Source organism: Strix uralensis, chromosome 3 (assembly GCF_047716275.1).
Source record: "Strix uralensis isolate ZFMK-TIS-50842 chromosome 3, bStrUra1, whole genome shotgun sequence".
Lineage (NCBI taxonomy): Eukaryota > Metazoa > Chordata > Aves > Strigiformes > Strigidae > Strix > Strix uralensis.
The window spans coordinates 82,133,790-82,152,708 of NC_133974.1; the positions used below are offsets into that span (position 1 = coordinate 82,133,790).

General features: G+C 41.4%; 2 protein-coding genes across 4 annotated transcripts in view; one reads left to right on the forward strand and one right to left on the reverse strand.

Moving 5' to 3' along the window:
* The window catches only part of FSAF1 (40S small subunit processome assembly factor 1), a 7,372-nt gene extending 2,201 nt beyond the window's left edge, over positions 1–5,171 (forward strand). The window contains exons 3-7 of one of the 2 annotated variants that reach the window (XM_074863081.1): positions 1,028–1,084; positions 2,201–2,296; positions 2,994–3,080; positions 4,097–4,149; positions 4,826–5,171. In XM_074863081.1, the coding sequence (XP_074719182.1) occupies positions 1,028–1,084; positions 2,201–2,296; positions 2,994–3,080; positions 4,097–4,149; positions 4,826–4,955 (423 nt within the window). In that variant the 3' untranslated portion in view covers positions 4,956–5,171. The remainder of the gene's footprint in view (positions 1–1,027; positions 1,085–2,200; positions 2,297–2,993; positions 3,081–4,096; positions 4,150–4,825) is intronic. The other variant, XM_074863082.1, reaches the window with a different exon arrangement.
* Positions 5,172–9,329: 4,158 nt separating this feature from the next.
* Positions 9,330–18,919, reverse strand: part of TRIM67 (tripartite motif containing 67) — a 40,623-nt gene continuing 31,033 nt past the window's right edge. The window contains exons 9-12 of one of the 2 annotated variants that reach the window (XM_074863085.1): positions 17,100–17,262; positions 15,456–15,553; positions 13,036–13,092; positions 9,330–9,595 (exon numbers count right to left, since the gene is read on the reverse strand). In XM_074863085.1, coding sequence (XP_074719186.1) covers positions 15,488–15,553; positions 17,100–17,262 — 229 coding nt within the window. In that variant the 3' untranslated portion in view covers positions 9,330–9,595; positions 13,036–13,092; positions 15,456–15,487. Of the gene's footprint in view, positions 9,596–13,035; positions 15,554–17,099; positions 17,263–18,919 lie in introns of both variants that reach the window. The other variant, XM_074863084.1, reaches the window with a different exon arrangement.

An 18,919-nucleotide genomic window follows, 5' to 3' on the forward strand; every position in this document is an offset into this window, starting at 1 on the left:
AACAGACTGCAGTTTGTCTGCCTGCGTCAGCACAATTGGGAGCAGGCAGACCATACGCTCAGAGAGGTGGTTCAGCATGTCCTCCCTGAAATCAGGAGTCGGACGCAGTCTAAAATAACCTTTGGAGATTTGTTACTTCTCTGAAGTGTCCCATCTGGGACACTCCCATAGCGAGCAGGTGTGGAGCTCTCCCTGGGGATTTTGCACTTCTTTTTCTTCCTAGGATATGATCTGCCCCCCACCCCCCTCCCGAGAGTTCCTCCAAACTGAGAACTGCTGATGGAAGGTCTCAGTGTAAATCATGAGTATAAAAGATGTAGTTTTCACTGATCTCATTTTGAGCAAGTGGTTTCTTTAGACAGCATTAAGTGGGATCTGCCATTTAGTGACAGTGCATCCTCTGGAGCTGTTTCTCTTGCATTAGTTAAGCTGGATATGTGCACTAATGTATGTCCATGCAGTTGCAAATTAAGTTTCTGCGTGTTGCCACCAGCTGTTGGTACATGTGCTATTACCACTGCACTGTTACCACTGCCCTCTCTGTCTCAAACAAAATGACTTAAAAGTTCATGTCCTGTCCTGCATTAGCAGTTTGGTACGGATTTGGAAATGGAAATATGCATGACGTCGCTCACGTGGCAGGTTTTATATATACATATACTTACATATAAAATGTAATTTATTCTTGAAAGTATAAAAATTAATTGCAGCTGTTAATATCTTAGCAGATGATCCAGGCAAGAAAATGCAGGATAAAGCTATATGCACTGTGCTATAATGGTATCCTATAAATTGTGCAAGGTTGTTCCAGTAAGACCCTATAAGATATACATATTAAAAATGCTGTTGAGAGTGTCTCTTTTCATAAATCCAGGTAATAAAGCTAGAAAAATATACTGCTGGAAAGCTGTATGGTCTTCTCTACAACTCTTTTTACATTTCACTGCTTTCCAAAAAACTATCATAATCAGCATTTAAACTGGTGTTCCTTGTTATATTAATTCAAATTGTTTTATTTTGTTTATAGACCAAAATATTGGATGAAGAGAAACATGCAAATGAACAAGAATTTAACTTTGAAAAAGTAAGTCAGTGGGACCTATCTAATCTCACTATTTTAGTGTGCAGGTATGTGTATTTATATCCTTGGGAAAGCTACAGTGGGACCAATGGGAAACGCTTCCAAGAAAGGTTATCTTGTAGGTGAGGATTTCCTAACAGGTAATTTTGACTGCATGCCATGCCAAAGGAGGAACATGCTGGCTGTTGTCAACTGCTTTGTGTGAAGAGAGGCATGTTGCAACTCTGTGGCCTTTCTTTCTGATCTTTCAGTGAGAATTTGAGGGGATCACTGTACGTTAGCTGTGTAAAGCTATGTGAGTACCCATAATGTTTAGCATAGCTCTTTCAGGCCCATGGTGTTAATCTTGGATTTCTGGTCTCAGATGGGAGGGGAAAAAAGTATATCTATTTTTGAAACAGCAGATTACTTGTTTCCATTTGTCTTATTATTCTCATCTGTTCTTATATGAGCATAACTAGCATTGACCTTCTTAGATACTGATTCATTTACAGATCTGTGCAAGCAGGTTTTATATGCCTAATATCTGCTCAGGGATGTTCTGTGATCCAGTGAAATCTTTCACTAGAGATTCTGCATGGAGCTCCGTACTGCTGAGAACAGTGGGGATTTAACCACTGACTTTAAAAAGATTATCAATTCACCACAGGTTTTGCCAGGGTATTCTTGTATAGTGTCAACTATGTGTATGTGTGTAGTCAAACCACTTCACCATCTGCCCATCTGTGTTTTTCAACTGGTTAAGTGATCTGCAGCCAAGGAATGAGGACACCCTGTAAATGTTGGGTGCTGTGGGTAGCACATTTCGTTGTTCTTTGTGCAGCACAACATGATTCATTTTTATGTGAAGGAGATCCATTCCATGTGTTGTTTTATGTGAAATGAGGAGAATCAAAAATTGTCCCCCTGACAGTCCTCCCCATTCAGAGCTTAGATGGACAGTGGTTAACTGTTCTGCAGTATAGCTCCAAACTCAGTTAGTTTTATTTTATAGCATGCTGATTTCAGGTATTATTGAGGGTTTCTTTGGGAGTACAACTTTGCTGTGGTCTGTCAAGAGTTATTTTATAACAGGCTGGACAAATTATGAAATAATTGCAATTTTCTGTAATGTTCTAGGCTCGTCTGGAAGTGCACAAGTTTGGAATCACTGGCTACAAGAAGCAGGAACAACGCATATGGGAACAGGAGCGTGCTATCATGCTGGGAGCCAAGGTAATTGTCACTTGGTTTGTGCTGTGCAATCATCCAGCTGTTACAGTGCAGGAAAGTGGTAAAAAAACACCGGGGGGGTTTTGGCACTACTTCTTTAAAAGACAAGATTCCCTACCCTGACTCTTCTCCCACTTTATCCTTACTTTTAAATTTTCTATTCTGTCTTGTCTATTTTCTGTAGATGTTTGAAAAAATAGTATGGTTGTGTTATTAGAGAAGTTGTATAGATGAAATACGACTGATGGGGGTGGAAAACAACATTTACTAATTTTTAATCAGGCCATTCAAAACTAAATTGAAGGGTTTGCTTTTTAAAGCTTCACTCTCCCAGTGAGTTAGAGGGAGAAAACTTTTCAGTTCTATTTATCATCAGTAGTGTAAAAGAAAAAAATAATTTTGTAGGTCTTTTTTGGTGGATGAGGAGGGGATGGGTTTTCTTTCTAGCTCAGTGTGTATGTGGAAACCTTGTAGGACTGATAGAGCATAAACATCCCTCTCTACTCTCTCCACCAAGAAAGATATGGTTTCTGTGTGTCTACCCTACATCCCTTAAGTCCCTTCCTCTCACCCAAGAGGAAATAAACTATTTCTAAAATAAAAAAACTATTTCTAAAATACTGTCCATGCAAGTGTGTGAATATTTTTTGAACCTATTTGAAAATTTCATCAGTGGTATCCCTCCCAATCTTTATTGCAGCCCCCCAAGAAGGAACATGTGAACTACAAGACTTACCAAGAGAAAATGAAAGAGAAAAAAGCAGCAAAGGAGGATGATAAGGGAAAGGTTTGTGTGACATTTTCTGTATTAAAAGGCAGCATGTAAGAGCTAGTCCAAGAGCTTGACAGATAACGCCTCAGGCGCAGGAGGAGTGCCCGAGCTTGACACCTGCTGCTCCCCGTGGAATGGGTTCCTGGCTCCAGCAGGACTCATCTCATTGGTAAAAGCTGGTTGTGTGCAGTATGAAGGGCACAGAGTTAAGCTTGTGTTCTGCTGGGTTTTACTGCCTCATCCTTTGAGGCTGATAGACTGACAACACAAAATCAGGAGGTTTGGGTTTTTTTTCCTTGCCTCTTAAGGGAAAAAAATGGCCTTCAATTAAAGTTTGTTGCATGTTGTCTAACCACAGAGAGCCAGATCTTCAGCTGGTTTTATATCAGCACAATTCCGTCTAGGATCTTGCTCATTATTTAAAGCAAGGGTGAGGTTTTTGTTGCATCCATCCTCTAGCACAGCCCATCTGGCTCCGAGCCTACTCCCTGTCTCCCCATGGAGTCTTATGTAGGTGGCAGCAGGCTGTGGGGCAGGTAATGGCTCTCTCAGCCTGTTTCCTGCCACCCTCTTTCCCAGGGGACCTACTTCTTCTCCTCTGTCATGTGGCTCAAAGTGTATCTAGTGCATGACCAGACACGGCTGAACCCTGCTTTTTGACAGGTACACTCAGTCAGCCGACTAGGCGCGCCTGCCTGGTAGCAAGTTCGTATTTTGACCCAAGGATCTGTCACGTGCCTAAGAAGCAAGCCTCTCTCCTCCTGTGTCTGGATTTGTGCCTCCTCATGTGGCAGGGGCAGCACGTTGGTCATGAGAAGGCTGTACTTTCCGTAAGGTGACAGGAAGGGCTCTGGGCACTCCTAGCAGTGCCTCCATAGTGTGTTGCATCACTTGGCCTGTCAGGAGGTCTCTCAACCTGCTTTAAATGTCTGCCGCTCTGTGAAGCAAAGGATACCTCATGTTTCGTGTGCAGATGGTTGTTTAGTCAAGATGCACTGTTCCTTTTCCATTAAAATATGTATCTTTAAAAGCAGGAACATAAAGGTGATTCTCTCAAGAAGAAGAAGAAAGAACAGAAGGAGAGGTGAGCTGGTTTTAACATGATTAAAATTAACTTGCTTTTGTATACCCTTCCCAGTGTATTTCCCCTGTGTAACTATACACAGTCTTATACCAGAAGTCATGCAGATCACAGTGGAAGGAAATTCTCCAACTGCAGAAGAACATGGTCACAAAATGATGACATTGCTCTGTGTCTAGCAGTTTCAAGAGGCTTTAGTTATGCAGCTTAACTGAAAATACGTCGGTTCTGCCCCAACATGTCTTAACACTGCAGGTGGAGGTGAGATGGATGGAAATCCCTGTGTGCAGACCCAGGATATGCCACATACTTAGAGCACTTGCCCTGAGGTATAATTTCTGCAAAACACGAGCCACAGTATAGAGAGGCGTGAAAGATGAAGTGGCATTCTTAGTCATAGTGTAGCAGGTTCACTGAAATGTACTCTTTATCTTCTTTCTCTATCCAGAAGTCTTTGTGTTTCTAAACTTTTTGAAATGTAAATCATTCTGTAATGTGCTGCAAATTTTGAATGGCTATGCAGGTAACAAATATTCTGGGGTCATTACATGCTATGATTTCATATTCCATAATACCAAACACTGATTGCACAAATAGGTGACATTTTTCATCATATTAAGCATTTTCATGAGTTTCTGTTGCTTCTCTTATTTTTTTTTTTTTCCTCTTCCTATTTCAGGAAGGCCAAAAGGAAGAAATCAGTGCCTAGCATTTGGCCTGCAGGACAAGTTGGAAAATTCAGAGATGGGACCTTGATTCTGCAAAGCTATGACATAAAGAAAATTAAATCATCTAAAGTTATCAAATGAACTTATAATGAGTGAAATGGACAATATGCATAAGATAGAATCCATGTTGCTACCAACACAGACTTACAGAGCCTCTCGCCTTCCCACCATATCCTAATTTTTTTACTTTATTTGTTGTTGCAGGATTTCTATATTCCATTCTGCCTTGGGAAAAATAGGAGAATTTACCATTTGATAAATAAAAATAAGACTCTTAATAAAGAATGTTACACAGGCTATTTTTATTAGTCAATACATGCTAAAGAAAGCATTTAACTTTCTGGAATCAGTTTATTGGCTATAAGTAAAATATTCATTTAATCATTCATTTAATCCATAATTAATGAATTAAAATATACAGCTCTTCGCTTTCATCTGGAAGGAATATGGAAAAAGCAATACCTTACTTGCTCTGAAGCTGAAGTAGGTATTCTCAAATATTTATTGTGCATACATCTATCTCTGTATCTTTATGAATTGTTAGTGGATTGTGGAACTGCAGAACAGTGTTCCTGTCCAGGAAAACCTCTTAAGGTTTCAAAATTATCTGCTTTGGAATGAAAATGAGATCCTCTGAAGTTTTTTCCCAACTTGAGTTACAGACTCAATTGTTGCAGAGATCTCCAAATAAGCACTGTTTCAAATGGTGGTTTGGTGGCTTGGTTGATTTGTTTTTGAAAACTAAACCATGTAAGACTGAGCCAAATGAGGCACAGACACTCGATAGCTACTGGTTGTTCGTGGTTAACTCATGTTTATTTTGAACAGTGTTCTCATGTCTCATAAGGCTTTTCTATGAAATCTTTGTCAAAGCTGAAGTTTTAGTGCTATTTGGATTTCAGTTATTTGGTGTTTCTGAAAGAACAGTTTTGTTCTCTGTAGCTAAATATTTGTTTGATTTTAAAGTTGTGTTAGTAACCTTCCAAAATGTCCTCTCCCTTCTACCTCAAGATAAAGAAACTTTAGTGTTTTAGGGAGGAGGCAAAAATAAGGTTAACTGTTAAATGACAGACGAAAAAGTTCATGCTGTGTTGTTTATAGGCAAGGTTATCTGGAGCTTGTTTGAACACCTGTGAGAGATGACTTGTAACTCCCCAAAAACAGGGCCTGAGAGAAACAGGCCTGCAAGAAAAAACAGCCTGAGAGAGATAAGGGATGGGGGTTAGCGGAGGCCCTCTGAGCCAAGGAATGTCTCAAGCAGTCGCAAGTAGTGAAACTATAGTTGTGGGGTGGATAGCGTGGAGTTTGGAGCTGATAAGGCTGCCTGGACAGCACAGGGATGCAGCTGGAGGAGGGAGCTCTGTGAAGGCAGGATCATTCTGCTCTGGTGAATCTTGTAAAGTTTCAAGGGCCATCTGTTCAGTGAATGACCTTTGCTTCATTATTCAGGAAATGCATATTAAAGTTGACACCCCTGAATATGCTAATAAAGATTAACAGGATTGTGCTAATTACATCATCCCATGAAGCACCCTACCCCTCCCCATAAATGGGATACATAGGTATGTGGGTCAACTGAGGGTACAGACCCAAGGAAAGTGTGTACAAATTGAGGGTGGGGCAGGGAGTGAAATGGAGGAAAGAAAAGAAGACATGAAGAAGTGAGAAAGATGGATGCATCCCTGACAAACTCAGATGGGACCAACGCAGGAACCCGGGCTGGTGTTCTCTATTTCTCTATTCTCTCTCCATCTCCCTCCTTTTCTTTTTCCCGTTTTCCCTCACTACCATTAAGTAACACAAGGCATACTATATCTATTACCATAACTGGTTACATACTTAGCCAATTATCATGTATCCAGTTATTACGTTGTGGCAAGTTAAATGTCTGGACTTTGAGACTTGTCACACCGTTGTCCACTCCATTGGGGATTTACTAATCTAAGTCACTTGTCTCCCTCGTCTGAGTGGGATGTGACAATCCCTCTAGCAGTGAAGCAGTATGTACGAGAAGGAAAACAGCCCTTACTGGAGAAAGTTCTTCCAGGTGTATTGGTGAAATTCAGCGTACCCCTGTGGGCTGGAGAAGAAAACCACACTTCCTGACTGCCACCTGGGAGCCTGAGTAAGGTGATATCTAACCCTGAGTGAGCAACGAGGTCTGTGTCAGCTTGCAGCTAGTAACAAGAAGAGCAGCATAGTCCTCTTCCCAAACAGCGGCATCAGAGGCTGCCCCCTCCACAGGATAGGAAAATATGCTGGGGTAGGGAGAGCCACACCACAGAAAGGGATGCTTTCTGGTGTGCTCCTTCCCCCACATCTCCCACCTTACTTTCAGATCCTTAAGAAGTGCCCTGTCAGAGGACTAAGAGGAGGATGAGGGCCCAGAGGGAATGAGGCAGGTAAAAAGAAGGGGGTGTTTCTGGAGCCATCTGAGAAGAGGTGTGTGCAAAGTTGGGTTGCTAAATACTGTCATCACGTTTCATAACTGCATGATTCAATTTCTGCTTATTCAGTATTGGTTGTTGATTCAGATTGGCATTGATGATGCTATCTGGTTACAGACCTAGAGAAATGTCAAATCACGATTGCATGTGAAGGTGTAATCACAAAGCAGAATTGAGTACAGTACATCAAGACTTGTTGAGGCAACTGATGGGTTTTGGATGTTGTGGCTTAACCTGTATCTTTTAATTCCTGGTTAATCCTTGAGCTCAGTTTTTCACTGTTCACTTCTAGACAAAGATTTGTTCAGCTGACACTGGGTATAATATGTTGTGGGAGTTTGTCCTCCATCAGCTTTGGTAAGTTAAAGGGTTCACTTTCCACCTTCACAGCTCCTAAAAACTATTTAGGAGTGAAACATGGTCAGAATAGAGTGTCTAATTTTTGCAGTCCTGGTCTCAAGCTTGTAAGCTCTGTTAAAGAAGAGTTGAAGAAAATTCAGTTCTTAAAAAGTTGAAAACCAAAATGCCAAGCTGACAGCGGAACATTAAAACTTAGGGAGAAAAAAAAAAACAAAACAAAACACCACAAAAATAAAAGCTTATTCAAAATTTTGCATTTTCTCACTCATTTAACATTGGTGTGTATGCATTATGAAAGGTTTCTGTTATATGGTGATAGGTTGCTTTTTTATATCAAACCCCCAAGGTGATTTGAGCTGGTCATGCTACATCCTTGTAGGATGCTGTTCTCAGGTAAACATGGTACATTCAGTCCTATGTTGTTACTAGATGCATTAACAAAAATGGTAACAACTGACATTTGGCAAAAAAACCTGTTGAGGACCTGTTATTCAGCTGGTGTTTCTCAGGACTGGTGTGTGTTATTAATTAACAGAGTATGTAACCGTATGCTCAGGCAGCAGGCTGTGTTGCTTTTGGAGCATGTGCTGATACACGAAAACCAGTGTTGCCTTAGTAACTGATAGATTATGGGCAAGGGAGAGCAGGGACCATCTTATTTTGCCCTCTATCTGCAGTTGAATAGAGGAATGAGGGATAAAGGAAGAAGGCAAGGATTTCTCCTTATCTGCTCTCCTTCACATGCCTTTTCCTGTGACAGTTAGCTTTATTCCCGTTTCCCATATGCTAAAACCACTGGGATTATCTTTCCTCTCAGTCAAACCCTTTGCCATGAAGGAGTTGATGCCAAGTCGTTGTCTCTTGGGGGAAAAAAAAGGCCTTGATGGATGGTGTCTCCACACTTGTCCATACTTATTCCTGATTGTTTCCTGATTGCCTAGGTTTCTGTTTCTTACCCTGGTGCTGCTGTTAGTGTGTTGGCATGCTTTATTCTGCTCTATTATCAGACATTTATGGATGTCTCATAGCTTTGATAAGTGCCTTTTTGCAGGGGCTGAGTGTGCTGCCTCTGTAGCATTGCTCAGTCACTCACAAGGCATCTGCTTTATGGAGGTGTGCAGCTCCAAGATGATATTTTAAATGCCATTTGAATGTAATTTTAAACCATCTCGCAAAGTTTTATCTTTCCTGCCCTGACATGCTTTCTGCCCAGTCTGACTTTTACACTTACGCAAAGGCCTTTCCAGTCAGATCCTACTGGTGTTGCAATAATTTCCAGGCTCTGCTTACCTGACTGTCAGAATCTTCTGGAGACTGGGAAATCACTCAAAGTGTCTAAGGTGGATTGGAGCTAAATAACACATCCTCAGGTACTCTATAACCAACACGAACTGGAGCTAACGGCATGGTGCTGAGAGAGAGAGGTGTTTCATGCCACTGAATCCAGGGTATGTCTGAGGTTGAGGCACAGATCGTTGCTCCAATGGAGGACTCTTGGCTTTCTCCAGCTACCAGATTATTCTTGACTGTGGTAATGAAGCAGGTATCAACAGTTAAGAGTTTGGCATGCATCCTGCATGACTGCATTACATTATGAAATAATTTTTTTGTAATAATCTGTAATAATAAATAGGGTACTGATGCTGAATTTGTTGGCAATGTTTTAAGAATTTATTTAGAAACTGTAAAACAGCATAAACTCATATGTCAGGTTTTCCAAAAGGGTAATAATAATAATAATAATACACAAAGTTTTAGTTGGACCAAAAGACAAAAAGCAGTTTGTTTCCAATTCAAAAAATACAAACATTTGCTACAGGTACAAAATTATAAAAAGTTTGTATTTTCCTCTTGATCTGGTGACAGACACATACAGCAGAGATGTATATTTCACCAGCTTCAAATCCATATAAGCTATGGGAAATGGCAATAAAGAAAAAAATGTCGTGGTTAAGAAGAAAACACAGAAACAACATCTCATCTTTCATTTAACCAGAAGTGAACACTGTTATCTTATTCCTTTGCACTTTTTTCGTTGCCAACATTTAAATTAGTATTATTCATGCTTCATATAACAATCAGAAATAATAGCAGGTTTACCTCATGCATTTATTTTTAATATTCATCACATAATGTCTTCTCACCATGCTACCTAGAAAGGTTAGTGTTTTTACTGACAACATTTACAGGAGGTGGAGGATGAAGGAATGCAGTTGGGATCCAGGAATATTTCAATCTACTGCTTCATGAGAAAATGTTAATAAATCTTCCAATTAGCATTAAAAAATAATTTTGTAATTAATTCTGCTCAGATCTGTTTGCAATAATGTAACAAAAAGGTTGCTTAACAGAAGAGGAAAATGCTGCTGGGTACCTCTGCCAGTAAAACACATGTCTGTCTCTTGTGCAAAGATGCAGAAGCCCCGCACATCTCGTCTCTGTTGCTTGCATATGGGCTTCTGTGTGTAAGATGGATTTGTGCTTCAGGCTGCCACTCCAGTTGGTTATGTGGGTGCAGCGTTCAGTAGTGCTGGGTGGAGGAATTTCCAGAAATGTTGTCAGTAAAAACCAGAAGCAGCTCAGGTTGGGTTTTTTTAAATAATAATAATTTTTAAAAAAAGACTTTCCACCTTTGTTTGGTAATTTTCAGTGACAAGTGCCCTTTATGTTTGCAATGTGGCTGATTTGTTACCATAACCTGTTGAAGGACTTGAAACTGTAATCTCCTTTCCAAGTTGATCTAGCCAAGATGCTTGGGGTTTTCATATTATCTTGCCTGGTTCAAAGTTGAATTGTTGACTTTGCTATTTAAGCAGAACGCTGCAAAGGTGGTAAGGCCTGAGATTAGGTCTAACAACTCTCTTTCCTCATCTTTCTGTTTGTGAGCAAAGGATGTACTAGATGGCACCAGAAGGCTACTGTTACCAAGTTTGCGTCCTTTCTCCTCGGAATGGGTAATTGAATTGTGGTCCAGAAATGCACCACCTCTTGTTGGCAGTTGCAAACACGGTGTTTTCCATGCAGTGGCAGCTTAGCCTTGATCTCATCTCTCTCTTACCTTATTTAAGTAATGTTATTATGAGAAAGAAAGAAAGAAAGAAAGAAAGAAAGAAAGAAAGAAAGAAAGAAAGAAAGAAAGAAAGAAAGAAAGAAAGAAAGAAAGAAAGAAAGAAAGAAAGAAAGAAAGAAAGAAAGAAAGAAAGAAAGAAAGAAAGAAAGAAAGAAAGAAAGAAAGAAAGAGAAAGAAAGAAAAAGAAAGAAAGAAAGAAAGAAAGAAAGAAAGAAAGGAATAAAGAAAGAAAGAAAGGAATAAAGAAAGAAAGGAAGGAAAGAAAAGCTGCACCTCACATTTCGTCTTGCTTTAGAACAACTTGGAAACCAGAGTATTGGGTGCTCTCTGCCATCTTTACTAACTACACTTTGGGGAAAAAAAAAAAATAAAAGCTTACGCAGCACTATGACAGAACTCTATCACCAGCCAAGAACAAACTACGACAACACACTATCATGGCATTATTTACAACATGATGGAACATTATGCATATAATAAATTACATTTTAATACTTTTCCTCTTAAACTCTGATATATGTAAGCTTATGCTTTTAAATTTTTTTTATTTTGTTCAGTCCAATATATTTTCCTTTATGTATCTTAACTGAATAGGCAAGTATAGGAGGTGACAGTGCTGTTTGCCTATCTTTTCTATGTTTTTAGAAGCCAAATTGCTTTCCAAATTCATGATACATCACAGTATCCTACTGTCCTTACTGACATTTATTTTATAGCACATATATACCTTTCCACAACAGAAGTAGTAAGGGATTGTCAACTAGGCCTGTGCTCATATTGACATTAAGTCTTAGTAAGAGACTTTCTTGTGAGCTTTTTTTGAGTTGATGGGGGAAAAGAAGGAAGGGGAAATTTTGTAGCATTGCACGCCTTCGGAAGTCTGACAGTGCTCCTGATGGCACGCTGCTTCTGTTTGTTCCCACTAAACTTAACAGGGAAATCTGCAGAGCAAAGAGCCAGGAAGAAGGTTCACAAAGGCTAAGGTTGGGGTTCACAAGGGTAGACGAAAACTAAGACTCCCTTGTTGCTCTGCAGAACAGAAAGTTTGCCTACTGTATTTATTTAGCAGCTGTGCAAAGATTCCAAATTGGTGTATGCAGAAGTTTATTAGAGGAGGCCTTGTTTGTTTGTGGGTTGTGGGTTTTTTTTGTTTTTTAAACATTAAGTCAATTTACAGCTACCTTGTGTGGTCGCTGTACCATAGTGGATGGGACTCATCTCCGTGCAAAAGTTTCTGCTCTCCTGCTTATAAGGAGCAGCATGGCCTCTAGGAGCAGAAGAATCCCATGAAAGGCAACTCTGTGTGGGTCCAGGTGCCAGAGGAGCTTCTCATCCCAGAGAGCTGTGCAAATACCCCAAGGAATCAGAAGGAAGCAAGAGCATCCAAAGCAGACCCCTTGGTTATCTATGCTACTCATCAGCCCCCCGGCTTCTCCTTGGACAGTCAGCAACACAGTTTCTGCAAGGACCATAGTACTAAAGGCTGACTCCCTCCTAAAGAAGGGATTTGGAGGAAACAAAAACTGGCATAAGACATGCTGTAGATGAAGAACATGCAAACTGCTGGGTTTATGAGACGGACCTCGTGGGAGTTACCTGCAGAGAAGCAAACTACCTCCACCACTCTCAGGATGGAAGTGCCCCACTTCTTCCCACCTGATTCTGTTTTGCAAAGGGAAAATTCTGCTCTATGTTCAGATGGCCACTGCCATCTGGATGCTCTGCATAAATATTCACATGTGGAGTAGGTAGTTTCCTAGCATAATTCTAACTACTTAAGCATTATTTCTGTTAATCAAACCACCAAAACGTAATCCAGCTGACGTCATGAGACTACACTCTATTGGGGTAATTGTTTTACTGCTATGGGTCATGCCAAACCCAAACCCTGTAATGTGTACACAATCAATATATACAGCCACTTTGTTTAGTTTTTGACCTAGCTTAAATTAGTCTTACTAATGCAGGTTACCTACTTCTAACTGTATTCCTTTTATTTTATTTGCATTTCTGCTAGGTTAAAAGAAGACTGTAATGGTAGCTAGTCTCTACCCTACTTTTATGAATGTTAGAATGTGTAGAGGACAACAAATGAGCTTCTCTACAGCTCTGAAGTATGTCCTTACCTACTGTCAGTATTTCCATTAGAAATCAGTAACCTGTATCACTCACTGTGTTCTCCCCAAGGTATAACACACCAGGAACTGATACCAAAGCAACTATGAAAACCAAAACCAAGTACTGCAAACACTTCTAAAACCCATTCAGAATTAATTTTAAATACCTGGCAATAGTTGAAGATTGGAAAGATGTAAATTCATTTGAGTTTCCTTCACAGAAGCTGGGAGTAAAGACAAAGGTTCAGTCCCAAAACAAACAATGCCCTTTTGTTTTTAATACAAGTGAAAGTGGAGTGCCTTCTGTATTAAAATTATCACAGGATGTTTCCCAATATAAAAAACTATGTGCAACTTATGTACAGTATTCCCATACACTGCTATGACTGGCAATACTCAAAGCCAGTGCTACGATTACAACTGTTAGGTTTGTAGAAGAGCACACTCAAGAGGAAATTCAGGGTCTGGTAGCGTTCTAGCTGAGGTAGGTTAAAACAGACCTGCTAATTAGAAAATCCTGCATGAGTTCATACGGTATTAAACAAAACTGAAAATTATAACACAGTAGGTCTCTGCTATTCTTTAAGAAACCAAGATGAGCATATCACAGTTATTCCAACATCTACAAGTTTACTAATGCAATCTATTCCAGACTTTGAAGAAAGTACTGTTGCTTTCCCACTTAAAAGCTTACATTATTTTTTCCCCGTCGACGGTTTTATTTCCTTTTTCAGTCTTGACATCACTGAAAGGGCACTGCTATTGTGCAGGTGAGGTGGGCTACAGGATGGTTGGTTGGTTACAGTCAGCATGATGGCAGACTGCTTTTTGTCTGTGCAATACCCCAGGACTGTTTCATTCTGGGCTGCCTCCCCCTCCCCACAACAGCTGTGAGGTGGGATGACTCTGCCACAGGGAAGCCTTGCCAGCACTCAGCACTACCTGAGTGATGTGCTCTGGCCAGAGACCAGAAGTGGACCTGCAGCAGGATGCTTGAGGGCTGGCAGGCTGCCCGAAGGCAGGTCTGGGCTGTTCGTCCTGTGGCTGTGGTTTAATGCAAGGCAGTAAGCTGGATTTTGGTTAGAATATTTGTTTTCACATTTAATAATTACACATCTGATAACAATATGCGTGTGTGTATACGTATGCTTGGAGAGGAAAATTTGTATAAGCAGCAGGATTTAAAAAAGGAAGTAAGTGGGATTTAAGTTTATGTTTTTCTTGTTTTATAGCACCACACTTATGCAGGATTACGTGACAGAGTCTGAAATGTCATGGGCTCACACAGTCTGCTGCATCTTGTCCTTACATATTGTCGCTGTACACACACACACACTTGCATACATTACTGGGTTCAGAGGAAAAAGAAGCACACACACCAATCAATGTGTTTTCTGACAACAGCACACCGGTGACAGTGCCACAGCTGTGGGAAAAGTTCCCTGTCAGTTAGATTCCAGTTGTCATGGGCAGCACCTGAAACAGCTGCTTGTTTTCATGGGAGACGCCAGACACGGGTAAGTCTTGCAAAAGATTTATGGCCCAAACCAGAAAAATTCTTAGGGATGGATTTCACATTAACGCTATGAATCTCTCTCGCTCAAGTGCTTCATCTAATCTAATGTAATAGAAAATTAAGGCTTCTGATCTCAAAGCTACATTGGAACTACAACTACCCAGGGCTTATCAGGATCAAAGCTAGAAATGGGATACTCTGCATGTGGCATATTTAAATAAATCATTTATCAGTTCAATTCAAAGGGGTCTCTCCTGTGCCATTTTTCAAGAGTTGTGCTGATAACCACAATCAGATCTTCTGTATGTGATAGTCTCCATATCACACCTAAATAACAAACACTAAAATGTATCAAGGATATTCTTCTCTCTGCTTTCCATATCTGAATTCTGCATGTATCACAGTGTTAGCTAAAATGAGTGCAACTATTACATGGCAGTATTTGGAAACCAACCTTACTCTCATTGACGATAACAAGATAAGTTCTGCCACTGAATTCTAGGGGAACATTATCCCACAGCTTACTGCAGTCTAGAGCCAGAAGGAATAATTAATGGTCATTTGAGCCCGTGAATGTAATGGGCAACCAGGAATTCTTGAGCACACAACCTCCACTTCAGCTGCCAAAACATATGCTTTCTTGATTTAAGGACTTTGGGTGGCAAGGAAAACCAGTTCACCTACTGGTAAATTGCTCCAACAGCCATCGTCCTTCAGTCTTAATCTTACCCATTTTTTCTGGCATCCATAGCATCTTTTAAGCACAAATCCAGCCACGCAAGAGAAAATACACTCATTTAACCTTTTGCTTTATAAATGCACATGTGTGTGTGTGTACATGTGTGTACATATGTATGAAATGCACTGTAGATATGTTCAGGTACCCATATGCAGTTGAGTGCCAGTTCAGTGGGTATGCTTGCTATGACTGTTAAATAAAAAATTGAGTGGGCTCGTTGTAACCAGTGGACTACTTGGTGAGCAACATGCTGTACAATGTTTTAAGTCAGGGAAGAGAATGCTTTTTTACTGACTTACTGAAAAGTGCCAAATCACACTGAGAAAGCTTACAGAATCCAGCACAGGGTTGAGCAGGGGCTTCATTAGTTGTTGGTCAACTTGGGCTGTTTTACACATTGTGGCACCTCCAGTCCCGTGTGCAGGGTCACCTGCACAAAGAAGAAATAACACATAGATTCAAAACTGGAACATCCTCAGCAGAAAGCATTCGTGAAGGCCAAGAGCAAGTAAATGACAGGGGAAGGGCTGTGGGACTTCGGGTCCAGGTTTAAGTCATCAAGAATATTAATGAAGATGATATTGAGCCCCAAAAATAACCAAGTGTCCTTCCCCCTCACCCCTCCAAACATCTTGGGGTCTAGAAGCCAGGTGTCCATATCTCTTCCCAAATCCAGCCACCAGTTGTAGGTCTCCAGCAGTGCTGCTTGCTAGACACACGGTGGATGGCGCCGTCATGTGAGGAACCCTGAAGTACTTCAGGACAGGGATCACACAGTGGAGCCCATTTAGTATATATATATATATATATTTAGCATATTACTAAATATAAGCAAATCCTTTTACCTTTGCTGTCCTGGCAGGACAGAACGCAGGACATTTTAGTGCTTCTTGGATAACATGACATTTCTACAAGGTCAAGGTTCCCACACTGATGCACCAGAGCACCATTCAACAGCAAACACAAGCTTAGTCTCAGAGTATCCCCCTGCTCCCTTGTCGGCGACGCTCTGCCTTAATTCGGTTGTGGTAAGAAATGTAAGCTAGGTACTTAAAGGATGTAGGTAGATAAAACTGAAGGTAATTTGTGAGTAAAAATCAGTGTTGAATATAGTAGTGAGGTGCCCAGAGAAGTGCCTGCATCTTCCACGTTGGTGCATCAAATACAACAAAGCTATGAAACCTTCTTGAAAGATTAGGATGCCACCAGTAATGAATGCTAAATGTTCATGTACTGGTAAGGCCATACAAGGTTTCTGGTTTCAGTTTGGGTGTTTTAAATGAGGAGTGTTCCACCCTGACTGCATTGGTCCTGCTTGACCTAAGCTGACCTCCTTCAGTCCTCAGGCTCCTGGGTGTTTCCAGAGGTTCTCCCTTATACCACATCCTGTTTCTAGCCATATGCATTTGTCTTGAAGTAAAAATGCGTTATATTTAAAGAGGACTCCTCCAAGAGAAGATCCTCTTGAGAACAGAGAGCAATCTCCAAAATTCAGAAAGAGCCGGAGTGATGAGCTGACTGGGTCTCCTCTGTTGCACAAATTCTCTGACCTATGTTGTCTTTGCTCTCCTTACCACTGTGCTGCTCACATTTCTGTCTCTTGCCAATGTCAATAATCTCCAAACATAAGATCTAAGAGGAATTAGGATACTCATGTTTTTTAGTCTAATTGGCAGAGGAAGCTTTAGCACCTTTCCAAGAGGACTGTTGCAGAAAAACAGGTGTAGGAATTAGTGCATGTAGCTACTTTCACTTGGTTTTATGGCATTACTCCTCACATCTGTGAGGCAAGGCAGAAGGTCAGATGCAGTTTTCCAAAAAGCGTTGGTAGCCTATGGGTCAGTCCAAGAAGGAAAGAGCTGCTATCCATACTGACTACCTACAGATGACATTAGCAGTCCCAGCAGCAATGTCTGGTAGGATACATTCTCCTTTAGATGAGAAGGGTAAGTGGGACTGAACTGCAGAAGACTTACCTGGACGTTTCGATTGAGGCTTAGCGCAGGCATGAAGACACCTTCGATGTTTTCAAATGCAGGGGGCCCTTGCTGCTGTCCATTTATGTAAAAGGTCAGGTTGTGCTTGTTCAGATCCAGGAGAACACCAATGGTGGCACCTTTAGAAACTCCTCCTTCAGTCCTAAGGTACAAAGGGACCACACTGTTGGTGAAGGCAGGGTGCTACACCACCACTGCTCTCTCTAGGACAAGGCAGTCTTACTAAGCACAGAATCACAGAATCACAGAACCATCTAAGTTGGAAAGGACCTTGAAGATCATCTAGCCCAACCATTAACCTAGCACTGACAGTTCCTAACTATACTGTATCCCTAAGCGCTATGTCAACCCGACTCTTAAACACCTCCAGCGATGGGGACTCCACCACCTCCCTGGGCAGCCCATTCCAATGCCTAACAACCTGTTCTGTAAAGAAATGCTTCCTAATATCTAGTCTAAACCTTCCTTGGTGCAACTTGAGGCCATTACCTCTTGTTCTATTGCTTATTACTTGGTTAAAGAGACTCATCCCCAGCTCTCTGCAACCTCCTTTCAGGTAGCTGTAGAGAGCGATGAGGTCTCCCCTCAGCCTCCTCTTCTCCAGACTAAACAACCCCAGTTCCCTCAGCCGCTCCTCTTACGACATGTGCTCCAGACCCTGCACCAGCTTCGTTGCCCTTCTCTGGACACGCTCGAGTAATTCAATGTCCTTTTTGTAGTGAGGGGCTCAAAACTGAACACAGTAATTGAGGTGTGGCCTCACCAGTGCCGAGTACAGGGGTAAGATCACTTCCTTGGAGTGGAGAAGCACTGTGGAATGATTATCCCCACAGCATTCCACCATGACTGATCCACATCTTTAACTGAAGCTTATGCACCACATTCATGGGAGCTTAATGGGGGGAACCTAAAGAGAAATTAGGTCCATGCCTACTCCAGCTGCAATCTAAGAGCTGAAAATGGGGTCCAGAGCTAACAGGTCTCTTCGGCTGAGGAGAGATGGGGAGGTGAGCAGGTCAGGTCAGTACTGAGCATGTGGGAGAGGAGTCCTGGAGACATGGCTCCTCAGAGCATCCCTGCTACAGTGAAGTGATGCACAGCAGGGAATGAAAAAGCAGAAAGCTGGTTTCCTAGGCATTCATTCCTAATCATTATGCTTGCTAACAGCTCAAAACTCAAGATTTCCAGTTTGAGTACTCACCTTGCCATTCCCTAAGGGGACCCAGCTTTCCAGAGACTGGGGAACCAGCAGAGGTACAACAGACACTGGTTTGGGGGAGGAAGGGAAGGTGGGGCTGGTTAGGGACATGCACAGCTCCCTGATTGACAAGGTGCTCAGCTATAAGACTGGGAGTTGTTTCAAGTGTGCAGGCACGGTTATTAATACCAGTGATAATTGGTTGTGTCAGGAGCAGCTGCTGAGAGCTACCGTGGTATCAGAGCTTGGCAGGACAGACTTAGCCAGTCATTACATGCTTGAGCGATTTGACATTAATGCACTTTGATTTGGGGGTTAGTCAAACCCAGTATTACTTTAAAGAGCACTAAGCAAAAAAATCTGCTAGATATGCAGATTGGCCACAGGCCCTGCTACTGTGCTAATATCGTGGGGACTCTGTGATGGATTTGCAGCCTGACACAATTTGTTCAGGGTAAATCAGATTTCAAACAATTTGCAGTAGGAAAGGAAGCAGCTGTCTTGTCCCACGCACTCCCCTCAGGCACACAACATTCACAAGATTAATGCGATTTTAACATAAAATTTATCACAATAGGTAGGCAAAACATCAAAAAGAGGG